We start from the raw sequence: 15,965 nt of genomic DNA, 5'->3' as shown, positions 1-15,965 counted from the left end.
TTGACATTTTATAAAAGATTTTCTTGACAACAAACAAAATATGACAAATTCTACATCTTTAGTTCTTCTAATTTCATCAATTTCATTATTTATTTTTGTATCACTGCGAGTCTCTTTGTTTCCTCTTAATTTGACATATAATTTGCTCTTTCTGTTGATTTTGTAATTTCAATTTGCTAATATCCATAAAATTGAAAATAACAAAAGAGGTTATATTAATTAGAAAAGAGAGGAGCGAAAATAGATAAGAGACAGAAAAATAGATTTTTTTTGGGTTTTGTAAATTTATTGCCTTAAATTTAAAATTGTCTACCAAGTGGAGGGCATTATAGGTATTTTACTATGCCAAGGGAGGTAAGTGTAATTTTTTAAACCTGAGGAGAGCCGAGTGAAATTGTCAAAAACCTCAAGGGAGGTTTCTGAAATTATCCCTTTTTATTACTATAATAAAAAAGCTCTGACACAATTGTTACTCATACGTCCAGACATTCCATCCACTCTCACATATATTTTTGAGGGAATTACTTTTGTATATATGGCAATCATCAAGTTATTCAACCATTTGGAATGAACATCTTTATCTCTCTTCCATATTCATTATTCTTCAAGGCATTTTCAATTACCAAAAACTCACTATTTCATTACCTAGGCTAATAATTTACCCCGATTTCTTCGCAGTTTAGTAATTCATTGCCCGTTTATTTCCCCTTATATGACTTGTATCAATTTTACCAAGAAACAAAGCTTCCTCCACTTCACTCTTCTCCTGATTTTATCGATTTTGCCATCTCTTCACCATTTTTTCCAAATTAACTGGTGGTTTTAACTTTTGATCTCCAAAACTACAAAGACACCATCTTATCACCAGTGTCGCACTTTTGGCTTTCTTTGATACAGCATACTCTGTCTTACCATCGGTGTGAAAAACACACTCCAAAATTTGCTTATGCATTTGGCCCTGTTTTTTTGTTTCCTCTGTTGCTATAAAAACATTCTCTTGAACTTGTGTCCGTGAATAAATAAAGTCTAGCAAATACTTCCCAAAATTTTAGTTCACGGTTGACTCTGATTTTATTAAACCTAGCAAGAGCTGGAAGAACAATTAGCCACATATTTATTTATACATTAGAAGCTTGCACATCCAGTTTTATTAGTAGAAATTATGACAACTGAAAAAGAAAAAACTAATATTTGTTCTTCAGATTTCTAGAAAGACCCGACCTGTGGATTTTCCATATTATGCAAGGAGATGATTCGGTGATCTCATGATTATAGGAAACAAGATGCAAGATTTGGAACTCCGCTGAATGAGAATTCCCGCCCTCCTCTCCTCCCTTTTTCGGGCAATATGAAATTACATGGGGACAGGAAACTGCGTAAACAAGTATTTTCATCCTATAATAAGATGCATATGTACCTGTTCTCCATTTCCTATTTCCGAACAAGTAACTGTTTCAGTTAAATTCTTCCAACATCAAGAATTATGTACATAATTTTATGCTAGAACACAAGAAGTACAGCAAGTTGCCTGTTACCATTCAAACCATACAAGAACTGTCAAAAACTCCTCGCTAAATATAAGAAAAATCTGTGACTTCAATCATGAAATGACATCCCTATTTTGCCTCGCAATATTACTGCTTCAGCTGTTTGGTCCACAAAATTATCCATGAAATGGCTCCTCTTCATCCGGCAAGATGGCAGCCAGAAGAGAGTACTTCACACGAAGAGATATCTTGCCATTATCAACCACAAGCCTCGCTCCAGAAACAACCCAGTATCCAGGTGGATCCTGTGGTCCTCTTGTCATTTCCTTTGTGTCAACATATCTCAAAAGTTTACGGGTTTGTGCTGGCATTGGGGGGCCGTCAGGATACAGTGCTGAGTTGATGTTTACATCAGATGGATTTGGTGGAGGTTTCTGACTACTTGAAAAGCGAGTGCTAATCAATGTTGAGATAATTCCAGACTTTTGGCCCAGCACTGTGGAACCATCCCACTCAGGTTTCTTGACAACCATGGCGCCAATGACCTTTGAAAAATGAAGGCGCAGAAAAAGAACATTTTTCATACCAGATTCTTTGACTTCAAATTCAGCACCAGTAACGATGGCAAGGTCCTCATCAGATTCAACAGGAGCACTGCATACGTGTGAGAAGCTCTTCCACTGGACTTTCTCATAATACCTGTGGTCATACGAGTTACCCGCATTGCGATTTGAATTATTCTGAAGCTGAAAGCTCTTGGGTAAAGAGGAAAGGTGCTGCAAATGAATTGCTAGGCAATCGCTTCTTTTCCCTTCTAAATACAGTCGAAGTCCTGTCGCAGGCTTATTGCCCACATCAACCTATTAAAAGTAATTGCACCAACTAAATAAATAATCACATCATTAAACAATTATTCAACATATCTGAGTTGCAAAAAGACTAGACACAATAAATGGACCCGTTAAAGAGAGCATATTTGTCATCCAAAGACTTTCCTATTGACAACCTTTATTTTTTCTCTAAGATTTATGGTGAGAAGGGCAGCATTACACTCAAAGTTGTGCTAAAGCAGCATGGCTATCTCAGAGAACTGGAGAAATCAGATGAAATGCATCTAAAATTACGTTAGGAAGGCAAGTCAAGAAAGCAATCAAGGTGAAAGTAAAATCATTATTTGATGCGTTAATCTCACTTATCTTTTGACAATACTTGTAATAAACATGCGAAACCAAGTGATTATCCATAAGAAGGAAAAAAGTGACAAGCGAATTCAGCCAGCCACAATTTGTATGCCTTAATATGTAGGGTCAGAAGTATCACTGCCTTGATATGTAGGGTCAGAAGTATCACACTCACATGGTTCATTTATTGAACTCTTAAACCTCCACCAATACAACATATTAGCAACAGGCACATGGTAAAAAGGCCCACAAAGATAGTCCAGGTAATCTGGTGAAGAGAAAAGATTTAAAGATGCATAGTTTATCAACTTATGTGGAAATTGCACTAAGTACATCCTGTTGCATTAAATAAACATTTCCAAATACACTGGTTCCAGAGGGATATTGTTTCTCAGTTTATGTGGGAAATAAATGTGCTCAATACCTCCAATTGCATGTTATAAGTACTTCCATATACATTTTGCTGCAAGAAGAATACTGTTTCTCAACTATTTTGGGAAACACTTGTGCTAAATACCTCTCATTGTGTGGCAAGCATAAAGGAACTAAAACAAATCCACCCAGTAGAAAATAATATTGGAGAGAACTTCTGTGAAACATAGATTATTTCAAGACATAATCAGGAATCCTACACCTTTCTACCCTTAAGCAAAACTAAGAAAAAGAAAACAAAGTATCAAAACCAAAAGTTTCAGATACATCAAGTTGAAGTCACTAATGAAGTAGCTGCAGCCAGCAGACTGACCTTCATAACAGATTTCAAGTTTGAGGTCACTACTTTAGATTAAGCAAGACATGTTATTCGCTTCAACATCACCATCAGTGAAATACTTAATATCTCTAGGTATGTCAGACCACTTCAAAACTCCTTTCCACTAACTCTTGCTATATAGCACTTTTCAACTCCTTCCCACCAACCCTTACCATGTAGCACTACTTCCCAACCCTCATTCAACCAACTCTATGTGCTCTGTCTCATTCTTTCCTTTCCCTTTATTTACTAGTTCATTCCCTTAGGTCCATATAAATGCAAAGCTTATGATTTATATATATATATATATATATATATATATATATATATATATTCTGATAAGTCTAAACTAGAGTCCTAATTTGAACAAAAAAGGGATTCAGAAAAATCATTATTTTCTGCAGGATTTACTTCCAGATCAGAGTTTCAAAAGGCAGATTACAGGAATTCTAAACATCACAACTATGAAACCTGCTGACATACTTGTTTCAAGGTTAAGGAACTGAAACAGATAACTGTTTAAAGTCCTTTGTCAATGCAAAGATGCCAACAAAAAGTTTAAGCACACTCGATTTTATGAGACTGTTACCGGGTTTGTATTAACATATAGCTTTGGACCCATTAAGCTGAACTGCAAAGATGCACCACTCTGCTGCTTTCTGTCAGGACCTAGGGGAAGTTCACCAAATACTGGTGCCCATTGCCGAGGAAGTTGAAACTCCAAAAACTGATATAGTTCTTCAATTGGTGGTTTATCTGCATCCCCAAGACTTGAGATTAATATTTCCAGGTTGAAGAAAAATACCATTTATATATTATGATTGCTGTAACATAGTTAAACACATTAATGAAGGCACAATGAGATGAGATCTTTAAAGCATCTCATACTGCTCACTAGTGTGGACCACATATTAATGTCGAATACATGCCAAGCTCATCAACTCAGAAAGTGAAATTGCCAATTATCAAATTTATATGTTTAATTTTGCTTACAAAAAAAATTTTTATGTTTAATTTCAACTTATGCTTTTTCTTTCATCTTTCTAAAGTTAAGCCCACAATGCTAGGAGAATATCGTAATTTGACAGTTCCAATTCTAGTAAATGTGCCTAACATGGCTTTTGCATAATTGAATTATACTTCATTCAAGTTGTTGCTTGCTCATATCAAGCTCATCCTTTGTCCAACCATGTGGACCATCTATCCACCCTCGGAGTTGTTACATAACAGCCATCTGCAGGAACAGTTCAGCAAAATTTTCTCTGCATCTATTTAGTGTTTCACTTATTGGCTCATTTATGAATGAGATAACATCATACATGGTAATAGCAGTAAATAAAATGGTTTCTCTATCTCTGAATCCAAGTTTCACATCTGGTACTAAATAAAGATGATGCGACTAACAAAATGTTCACCAATAAGGAACCTGGAAAGAGTCTAAGGCAACACGCTGAAAGATGGACATAAGAATGTTGACCATACGCACAGAGAGGAATCAGAAAACTTGGCTTTGATATTTAAAAGGTGAAAAAGAGGACAATGGCAGCTACATAACCTTGGATAGATGATAGTAAATAATCATGACACTGGAACTCTATGTAGACCAAGCTGCAATACAAGCTAGGACTATCACAAATGTTCAAGCTAATGAAACTGTTTCCTAACGGAAGAGCTCTTATATCCCAACTATAGATACAATAAGCTGTGATATTTTGTAGAGCATGTGTAGGCATTCAATCAAACAGAGGAAAAGTATTGCTGACAAAAAATTTGCTGCTAAATCTCCTGCCTAAATATCATGACATGATCCTCTAAAAGAACTAAGAAGTTCATAGAACTCTTCAAAAATTTCAGCTTCGAGTGAGGACACATACAGAAGTCCAGAATTTTTATTAGAGTAATTTTTCTCTGAGAGGTTGTGTTACATAATGTATGTACTTCACTTAACCGATGACGACTTCTAGTTTCTGAGTAATGGATTAATAGTTATAAGATGGAACCACATGGCATATGGTAAAACCATTTAATAGCAAGTGGACCAGACAGTTAACATTTAAAGAACCTTTTTGATTTTGGTCAAAGTTTAAAAGTAAATAAAGTTTACTTTCTTTACAACTTTTGAATCAAATGTGCATGTTGTTCTTTCTGATTCTTTTCCTTAGAAGTTTCATCTTAGTTTTCTAAATCTAGTATCCACAGAATGGCTGCTAGGAATTGAATTAAATCTTAAAGTTATGCTTTTCATTTACATTTATCACAGATTATGGAACATATCCCACTTCATTTTCCATGATACATGCAAACCTCTTGTCCTTCTGGCAACTATAATTATAGGCCTAATGTCAAACAAATTAGCAAAAGCAAAACATTCTTGCACAAAATAATATATGAAAGGCAGTAAAAATAAAAACAAAAAAGTGAGGTTAGACATTCAAAAAACAGGCTTGATTCAAAAATATCATCAAAAAATTCTCTGAGAAACTTATAATTAGTTGAGTAGATAGATTGACCAGTAAGACGCAAGTCCCTAGGAACTGTGACTATATACATCTTGTGTATTTATGGTCAAATTATGGATATAATAGGGAGGGTAACACTCAAAGTTCTCACACTAGCACAAGAATGAGGAGGGTTTATGGAGTGAGGTCCCAGGATGTGATAGTTCAAATAGTGAAGGGCACCAAATATTCAATCAATCAGAGAGAGAGAGCACCTAATGATGTTATTACATTTCTCTCCATAAATGAGGAATAAGTCTTTAAGATGACAGTTAAATTGACTTTAAATCAGAGAATCAAGTACTTCTGATTATGAAACTTAGAAAAGACCACTTGATGGAGGAGAAGACAGGAAAAACTTGCCTACTAGCACAGCAGAGGAATGAGAACATATTGGGGCTGTGACCGCTACCAGTGAACAGTAGGGGGGAAAGTGGAGAAGAAGAGGATTTAGGGTATGATGAGGAAGAAGAAAATTAATGACTAAACAAAAGACTCAATTCTTTCTTGATCATTGATCAATCTACATGTAATATAAGCTGTAACAAGAGTACCTATAAGCTATAAGCTACCCTAAAAACAGAATCATATTCATAATCCCAATTCCTATTCACAAGCAAAATTAGTTGAAGAAGTTTCCTGGGACTTTTCTACAACACCAACTCCAGTTAGATTCTAATACAATCAAAATAACCTCGTAACACTCAACAACTCAATTACTGAAAATTTTGTGTGAACACTAAAAAGACTAAACTACCCTTAAGGCCTAAAATTCTAGAAAGTAGTAAAACTCAAGAGGATATAGTTCCTACCGTGTTGACACTTAAACAAGGACTCTTAATTTACGTATTCCAACTGCCAAATAAACAGTTAATGGTCAAGGGATGCCTCAATGAAGCTGGAGAAAAATCGTGAAAAGTTTCAACTTTAGATTCTGCGAGCTCTTTTTTGACTGCATCACAAATTCCTGTCTAGCTTGCCCTAAACACCTGGCTTGGAATAGGAGAAATGTTGTCAATGGCAGTAAGTACAGATAGCATTCACTTCTTCCTCAGTAAGGCCACACCTTTACTCAATTTGCTAATCTATGTATTCTCAACCTTTACCAGAGTAAAGCGATACCAAGAGTAGGTCACTTGTCAAAGAAGTTAAAAGATTTCTAGGCTCTCCCACAGTGGACCCTAAGATGATATGACAGTGTGAGGGAGTCAAGTGAGAAGCATAATGCGTGAATATGTGATTCAAGTCATGCTGGAATGGTTCCAAATGCTCTCAAAAAGTTTCCAAATCGACAACTACATAGTAGAAACAAGTACAACAACGATATCCATATCCAAGTGGTGAGCAGCATTACCCCCAAACAAATTTCAATAGCTCATAGCATCAACATACTGGAACCAGTTTGAAATGTAGAGTTTGATACTGAAGTTGGTTTACAATATCAGAATCGTAGATAACCACCTCAGCAAATACAACTAAAACTAGGAAATTAAACGTCTAAGATGTTAAATACGTGGATAAAAAGACATTCCAACTATAGAGATCCTTGCACCATCTCCAGATTGATTGCAGCCGTGATGACCAACAACTTGGCATTTGTACATTTAAATTCACCAAAAGAGCGGACAAAAATGAATGAATTTATTTATCTGAGTAATCCAACTAACTAATCTGGTCCACTAGCTTGGAAAACTGATTGGAAGTCTGTCAAGTAATGGGTGAAAGAAAAGCCAAAATTACATGACATAAAACCAATGATTGAATGACTACTGTCAACCTATGTAATATGCCAATCTTCAAAGCTTGTCTACATGTACCAATCCCCAAACCCATCTAATATGCCAATCCTCAAAAACTGTCTATAACAATGAACAAATCCTAGCATGATAGATGTACAAGCGCAGATTGCCTAACAGTAGGCTATTATACAACTCAAATTAGTTATCCCGCAGACTCGAGAGCACCATTGTGAGATTTTCTAAAGGGGAAAGATTTGATGGAGACCCAATAATTAAGCTCTAGAAAGCAACTTCCATTAGCTTCACAACACATTATTGCCGGATTTCTTTTCAGGATAGCACAACTCAGGAGATATACTTTGTCTAGTGAAAAAGAATGGCTTTATCATTTCAATTTATTGGATATACCAAGAAGGGAAGACAAGTAAACAAATGTTGATTTGATGAGATTTTACATACCCACAGAGCTCATTGATTTTCCAAAGATATCATGGTATGTAGAAATGGTACCAAACATGTCATGAAATGTAAAACAAACACATCTATCTGTCTCCGGAAAGGATAATCCTTACTTTGGAACCTCTCAATTCTATTGTCACAAAAAACACTAAGTCAGAGCTACAGTGCACTTTCATGAATGCATAGGCATATCATTTGCAATAAACTAATAAATAACCGAGTCAGCCACTTGGCAATGGATGTCAATTCTACTCAGAACAACTAAAATGGGCCAAAGCAATTAAGTCACCACCAAAATAATTAAAAAATAGTATTCCACAGAGTTTGCGTAATATGGCTGAAGACAGAGCTTACAGCGTAGGTAAAGGTTGATAGCATGGCTTAAAAATCCACTTCCATCAATTCCACTCAGCAATGATGAGATTGGTATGAAGGACATCAAAATCACATCAGGTTCGAGCTGGACACTTTGACACCACTTACTATGGGACAGGTTCCTGCTACTGCTCCCACCCCTCCTTCTACAGAAGAATGTAATATCCTGCTTTAGAAATGAATAAACCCATCAAGTTCATCGATCTCTTTGCTTCCAAAAATCATCACCTTCAACTTGAGTGTTTAATGTTTTGTTTGCTACTAAAAAGAAAGAATACAGAATTTCCAGTTGGTTTATACAATATATAACAGGTCTTTAGCCTTAATTTCGGAATTTTATCCAAATTGTTCAAAGTGATATAATCATGAAATTGATGTCAATACAAGTAATATGGTATATGCTTGAAGAGCAAATTCAAAGCCATGGTCTAGAAAAACACAAAATATCTGTAATCAAAGACTGGAATATTTATTCATCCTAATTTATTTGCATTTTTTAGAGCACAGCTGTTTTGATTTAATTTTAATCACGCTGAAAACAATAACTTGTTATTAGTTGAAAACACTTATCTCTTGCTTGTTTTGGGAGACAATAAAGAGAAAATCAGGCCATTCAGCATTTTAGTTTCTATCCAAACCAGGTAAGACAATTTATTTAAATTTTACTGCAGGGTGATTAATTCTGAAACTCACGTTTGATGTCAATTTGCTATCTTGATTTCCATTGACCTTTATTACATCCAAAACTTTTATGCCCCATATATTCACAAGTTCACACTACTCAGCTCAGCATGGTAGATTGCTGTCTGCTATGTACTAAACACATAACACAAGGAAGAAACAAATAAATTTTCAATTTTAGCAGAATCCACCTCCTAAGGGCATTTAAACAAAAAGGTTGTGCTAGGCATGCTTTCTTCTTTCGGTTGTTATGCAAATGAAGATTATCTACTGCTGACAGTCTGAGAAGCTGGGAATGATGAAGCTGAGGATTGTGTAATACATTGTTCAGGCATTAACTCCACAAATGGTACAATTTTTACATGTTTTGCTGCAGTGTGGCATAGAATACTTGGACTGTTCTTTATTTATAGATTCGTCGAGGCTTGGCCTTTTGGATTGTCCTGGTTAAGCCATCAGTTTGACCGCAAATCATTTGTAGGATAAGGAAAGAAACTGTCTCTTGCTGCTATTTTGCATGGTATTTGGAGGTCAAGGAATGGTACTGTGTTCAGAAATTGTATTCCATCTGTAGTATTTGCTACTAATCATATTGTGGAGGAAATTAGGTGTACTGTGGCTGTATGGCAGGAACTTGGAGCTTACTGAATGAAACTTTAGCGTAGACATTTTCTCAGCTGTTGCAACTTTGTTATTGGGACAATTGGTTCCTATTTGATGTATTCCTTGCATAAAGAAGGCTCCTCCATGAGACTTTGTAAATGAGTAGTATTTTGAAGAATAAAAATAAATTTTCCTGCACCATAAAAGAAGGGTTTCCTCTTGCCCTGTTCTTTTAACAGGCTTGAAGGTGGTCTTATCAACTTCCACTTTAGATTCACCTATTCTAAGTCAGGCATAACAAGGAAAATGAAAAAGTTCAATTCCATGGTGCTTAATGCAATTGACATCTCAATAGGTAAGTCATCAAAAAGACTGCCAAGTTAGGACACAATACAATACTTTAAGGGCCAAATTTTGAACCTCCTTGTCATCAGCTACAAAAAATCAAGAGATATGTCTGAATATTATTCAAGTGGTACTTTTTAAATTACTTTGGGAAAATAAAAGCAGTTCTAAAGTCAATATTAAAAACAGTACTTGAAGATTGAATCTCCTTCTTATTGATAGCAAAGGGCCTTCTAATTAGCTTGCTTAACGCAGCAAGATCTCAGATCAGATCTACCGGATTTCCTGCTTACCCGCTATCCTTAAAATCAGACTAGCAGTAGAAAAGAATGGGAAGCTAGGATGGTATCGGCTGCAGCATAAGAAGCTACGTCACTGCAGTTCAGTTAGAGACAAAGGCCTCTGCACAGCCTATGTCTTTGATTTTTATGCCTATGTTGCCCTTCTTCCACCCGAAACTAGCTTAGATTCTGCTGACTCAGATGAGTTTTACTGTTTGGAAGCACTTGCAAGAAATTGTCGCATTTCAACAAAATATATAGGACAAATTCTCATATTTCACAATTTCTACATTCAGCGGTGACACCAGAATATTGATTGAGCTACTTCCTCATTCGCTCTCATTGCAATACTTTCACATCCGACAATTTTGAAGCAGCATATTGAAATTATTTTTTCTGGAACTTTTACCATGTATTTTTTCCCATCCATTGGTGTTTAAGGAGATATAAGATATGCTTTTAGTTTGCTTAATCTTCAGCTTGAAAAAGACTTACACTATTATTCTCCCCTTGACATTACTGAATAAATGCCTAAACAAATGTTAAGAAAAACCATAGATTGTTTTCTATCTTTAATAGTTCAGGTATCACATTACTAGCCCAGAAAATCAAGGGAACAAAGCAGAAATAGTATTCCATGATTCTAATTTGAAGATATAGTGCTAAAAATATTTGTTACGAGGAATCAAAATGCCGCTCTTACATGAGAATTTTTATTCAGCAAGATATATAGAGCATAAGTACCTCATTCTGGGAATAAATGCTCCCTGTAGTGGTATCCATGAAGGTCTGACCACTGTCATTGCCATCCAGCTGAAATAGAAATTAGAAAAGAGACGTGCTTAAGAATTCAAAGCCCACAATAGTGAACACCTACTGACACATGACTCGATTTTGATGCCATGACAGGGATGATGAAAGAAAGAACAAATAGGAAATCATCAGGACTGACATGAAAGAATCAAGTATGCACTTATTAGGAATGGAGAAACATAAATGCAATTTTATCACAGTAATTTTGACCATAATCAGATGAGTTCTGCATTATACTGCTACCTATACTATTCAAGAAGTGAAAATAAATTTAGATGCTTGAGCTTTAATCGTATGAAACATTGCTGGCTCTTAGATCAGGATTAAAGCTTAACTCTCTCTATGCTCCCCCACATTTTGATGACAGCATCTTTCCATTCCCAAACACTAACAACATTACTATCTTAAAAAGGAATCACAGCACCATTCTCAATACTCAGAAATGAAATGCAAGAAAGACTCTAGAGTCTCGAGTCCTTATCTACGAACGAGGTCATTTCCCTATTCCCAAGGCAAGTCTTCGTGTGCGGACGCAATATAGTGTAACTCCATTGCTAAGTTTGTCTATTCTTAGGTTTGTGACTTTCCTTTAGTGTGTCTGTATTAAGAACTGCCAAGAGCTACATGCTGGATACTATCTCATGCTGAACACAGACATTGTCTGGACAAACAATTGCACATCCAATAACAAGATGTTTATTGACAAACCCAATATCAGCTGGTCAATAAGCATCAGATCTCACCTACATACATGGATAGATACAGTTTAGAAAACCTAGAAAGGCACACTGAAAGATGTGCCTTACAGGACAATAAGATTTAGAACTCACCATTTCCCTGATATAAACTTTATCATTGTGGGTGCTTGAAGGTCCACTTGCATGAGTAAACCTCTTGTCTGCAACATCCTTCAATTTTTTCTGAATGTCAGCAGGCTGGAGTGGTGATGAGTATTGCTGGTTTACATACACGACATCCTTTCCCCCCATCTTCACACCAACAATCACATGGGTTCCGTATTTCTCGATAAACCTAAGTTTCTCCAAGTTAGCACAGATTGGACATGACCTTAAACTGATTCCAATTTTATGAGGTAAAGTTTGACTCTGTGAAAATCACAGATGCTGCTCAGCTCATCCATAAAGATATATTTATAAAAACAAAATGAAAAAGCAAATCTGAGGAACATATTTCCAAACATTGGAAAACAAAGAAAATCAAAAGAAATTCATCCATAGCACTAAACAACAACTAGAAAGAACTACACAAGTTATCAACTACTTGTAGATGTTGGACTAGAATCGTATATTATCTTTATCATGCCTAGGTAATGACACCTATAAACAACAGTAGCTAAGTAGTATGACAGCTCATGAGAACTATAAGTAGACATCTTGTAGCATTCCACAGGAAAACCTCCTGTTGCGGAAGTGAGATATATTCCTACTGGTGATATTATGGTAAGGAATTAAGCATCTGCTTTTCAAATCCTGTGTCAGATAAATTTTGGCTTCACACATTTTTTGTTACACTCTTTGGACTGAATGCAAGAACTTTGAAGCTCAAATCCTCTGCTTCAAGTAGCACTTGATTGAACTAACATAACTCTATACTTAAACTCCTTTAATTAACAATGGTTGAACATTATCCAAGATGTGCCAACTAAGTTTTGCATTCTGTAACCAACAACTGCAGGTCCACAATCTTCAGTGGAATGACAGTCTTTACTAAGTTAAATCTCTCTGCTGCAACGGACCTTAAATTTATCGAAACAACCATTTCAAAACATTAGTCTATAGTTTCAAGCCCAGCACAGTCGTATAACTCAGCCAGGTTTAAAACACCAGAATAATGGGATGATTAAAAGATTTGTAACGCAAAAGGTAGAAGCAGATAACTTCTAGATTAAACATCTTTACATAAAAATTATTGCCTGCAAAGCTATGCACATGGAAACAAACTGGAAATGCACAGGTTACTGCCTGCAAAGATATGCACACATAACCAAATTAGAAATATATGCTGCTGGATCCTGGGGACAAACGGTTTAAGAAATAAAATACATTTCCTCAAATTTTAAGATAACATTTTCTTGTAATTGTATATAAACGTTGTGCTGTCACTCTCTCTGTGGGTGCCACCAGAAAAACTAAATAAACCCGTAAACGCAAAAAAACATATAAGGAGGCTGCAAATGTCTGGTTACAGTTGAAATTTGGAAACATGTAGTTTTGTGGTGAAACACATGCAACAGTAGGTACAAAGACAAAAGATGAGACTGTATACAAATAAATGACAAAGTCTCAACTAATTTGGTTGGTCACACTGCAATATTGTCATTGCTGGGACACCAAAAACAGAATCCCAGAAAAGACTCTGTGAAAAAACATCTTTATGAAGAACCACAACAAACTACCACAGAAGATGGCTGGCTCTAATAATCATGACAAATCAACAAATAGATTTAAATATGGTTTGTCCTACTAAATAAGCCAAAATCAACAAACAGAGCTACAAGTTAAAGAAACTTGACCACATAAGCAAGCAGCCAACGTTATAAAGCCTTGAGGAAATCACATGTTGAGGACCAAATTGAAAATACCAAATGGAAAGCAAAGAAAATAAATAATTAAAGAATCTGACTTCCAAGCAACCAGTCTACTCACCTTGCCAATGCAGCCGGATCCCATGATGAGGGGACAGCTTGTTTAACATGATCGCTTAGCATTACTTGGGATTTCTCTAATGCAATGCTGTAGAGGGTGATGAAGACACCATCAAAAGCAAGGGCTTTTGTGTAGGCAGCGTCTTTCTGCCAGCAACCCGTAAATTCAAAGGCAGCATTGAAGTGTCCTGTTGGGATTTTACCACTAAGAGCTACATCTTGGTTGAATTGTTCTGACATCTGGAAGGTGAAAAGGATAAAAATTGCAGAAAAATAAGAAATTATGAAAAGAAATGCTAAAATGTTTTGGCGCATGAACTTCACCAAGAGAACAATACAGCTAATGCAAAGAAAGCGGGACTCTGCCTATAGCTCTGGCAGCCCTCACTCCTTGAACAAGAGTTTTTTGCAGCTGAACCATAGACAGCCATACCTCCAAAAGAATCAATCAGTTGACACTTTTCTACTCTAACTGAGGAACTATTGCTCAATATAGACTCCTGACTCTAACTACATGCTTAAGTTTTTCACCCTTTTCATTCCCTGTGTTCTACAAAGTTCGCATTCAATCGATGTAACTGAACCATAAAAACCTTCTTACTTGAAAATGCATAATATTTTTCCAACACAGGCTCTTATATCAATACATATGCATGTGTAACAATCAAAACTGAAAATTTTCAGACAACGGAAGCTTCAAACAAGAACAAAACAACAAAAGAACATAACTGATACAAACTTACGGTAACAATTCAGAGAATTCCACCGATTGAAGGACAAATTCAACTCACATAAATACAACAGCATACCTGCTGAAAAGACAGAACATCAGAGCCAAACCGTAATCGCTCTCCTTTATCACACTTGATCGACTTAGGAACATTCTGGACCAAAATTCCACCGGGAACCGCAATATCTCTGACCTGATCATCATCAACGGCGATCAATCGTGACTGCAGCTTCTTGCAATACTTCAACCTAAGGTCCACCGCCATGTCATAACCCAACCCTATACACTCTATGGCCGCCTCCGCTGCCGCTCTCAGCCTCAAAGCCGTCTCCTTACTACTACTATTACTACCCGAATTCGCCGCCATAGCTGAAAGTTCCGAACTCCGAATCCCAAATTCCAACTCTTTTCTCGGTTTCCAAACCTTTCGATCAATCAAAACCTGCAGCGGCGGCCTGCGGCAGCAGCATTATTTGTAGGCCAATAAAGCTAAAGAAGAGAAGAGAAGAGGAGAAGAAGGAATGAAATTATGCAAAATGAAGACTGAGTATTCTGAGTATTGTTTTTTAGTTGTGGAATTAGTTCAATATAATGATGATTAGTCGCTGATTAGAAATAAAAAATGGATAAAAGAATGAGATTAAGAACAAGTCGTCGGATGCTTTGTTTTGTTTAATAGTAAATAATGGGGCGGTTGGCCTGGTTTGAAAAACTCAAAAAGGTTAGTGATGGATTCTTCAGCATTGATGGGCTGATACCAGACTACCAGTATAGAGTACAGAAGACGGCTTTACTGACGGCGTCAAGTAATTGACTGGGGGCGTTTGACCACCGACCCAGTCAAAGTTGAACCCGTTAATTTGGGTTTACACCCGTCAATTTTCACTTTAGCCTCTAAATTTTAAAATGTGACACTTTAATTTTTAAATTATAAAGTTTATCTTATTTTAGAGATTAAAGTATAAAAGATTTTACACTTTACGGATAAAAGTGGGATAAATTTAATGTGTTATGGATTAAAGTAAAGTACCTCATTTTAAAATTTAAGGATTAAAGTGAAAATTAGAATATAGTTAGATGATGCAAAATGAAATTATCCCTTTTTACTATACTAAGTGCTTTAGATTTTAATAATAATAGTAATAATAATAATAATAATAATAGTAATCATAATAATAATGACAATAACAATAACAACAATAGATAATAATAATGACAATGGTAAATGATTATCTACCATCTAAAGCATAGTCATTTTTATACTTTATTTTGCACTCTTACTTAAAGACGGTTAAATGATCTTGAATATGTTAACTACACCATGCAATTGTTCCCACAATTACTTAAAATCTCATTC

At 35.9% G+C, this 15,965-nt stretch overlaps 1 protein-coding gene across 2 annotated transcripts; it reads right to left on the bottom strand.

Annotated features, from left to right (window-relative positions):
• Nucleotides 1-1,387: 1,387 nt before the first annotated feature.
• LOC113778593 (MACPF domain-containing protein At4g24290-like) lies at nucleotides 1,388-15,324 on the bottom strand. 2 transcript variants are annotated; one of them, XM_027324045.1, is made up of 7 exons: nucleotides 14,688-15,324; nucleotides 13,880-14,118; nucleotides 12,044-12,245; nucleotides 11,145-11,213; nucleotides 8,470-8,659; nucleotides 4,009-4,175; nucleotides 1,388-2,347 (listed from the first exon to the last, which is right to left on the bottom strand). In XM_027324045.1, the coding sequence occupies exons 1-7, from the start codon at nucleotides 14,973-14,975 to the stop codon at nucleotides 1,664-1,666; spliced, it is 1,839 nt and encodes a 612-aa protein (XP_027179846.1). In that variant the 5' UTR covers nucleotides 14,976-15,324; the 3' UTR covers nucleotides 1,388-1,663. The 2 variants fall into 2 exon arrangements, with proteins under 2 accessions (XP_027179846.1, XP_027179847.1); XM_027324046.1 differs by having other exon boundaries at nucleotides 8,470-8,656.
• Nucleotides 15,325-15,965: the final 641 nt, after the last annotated feature.

The sequence above is a fragment of the Coffea eugenioides genome, chromosome 7 (genome assembly GCF_003713205.1).
Source record: "Coffea eugenioides isolate CCC68of chromosome 7, Ceug_1.0, whole genome shotgun sequence".
NCBI lineage: Eukaryota > Viridiplantae > Streptophyta > Magnoliopsida > Gentianales > Rubiaceae > Coffea > Coffea eugenioides.
Note: the sequence above shows the minus strand (reverse complement) of the source record. Positions and strands in the feature narration are given on the sequence as shown.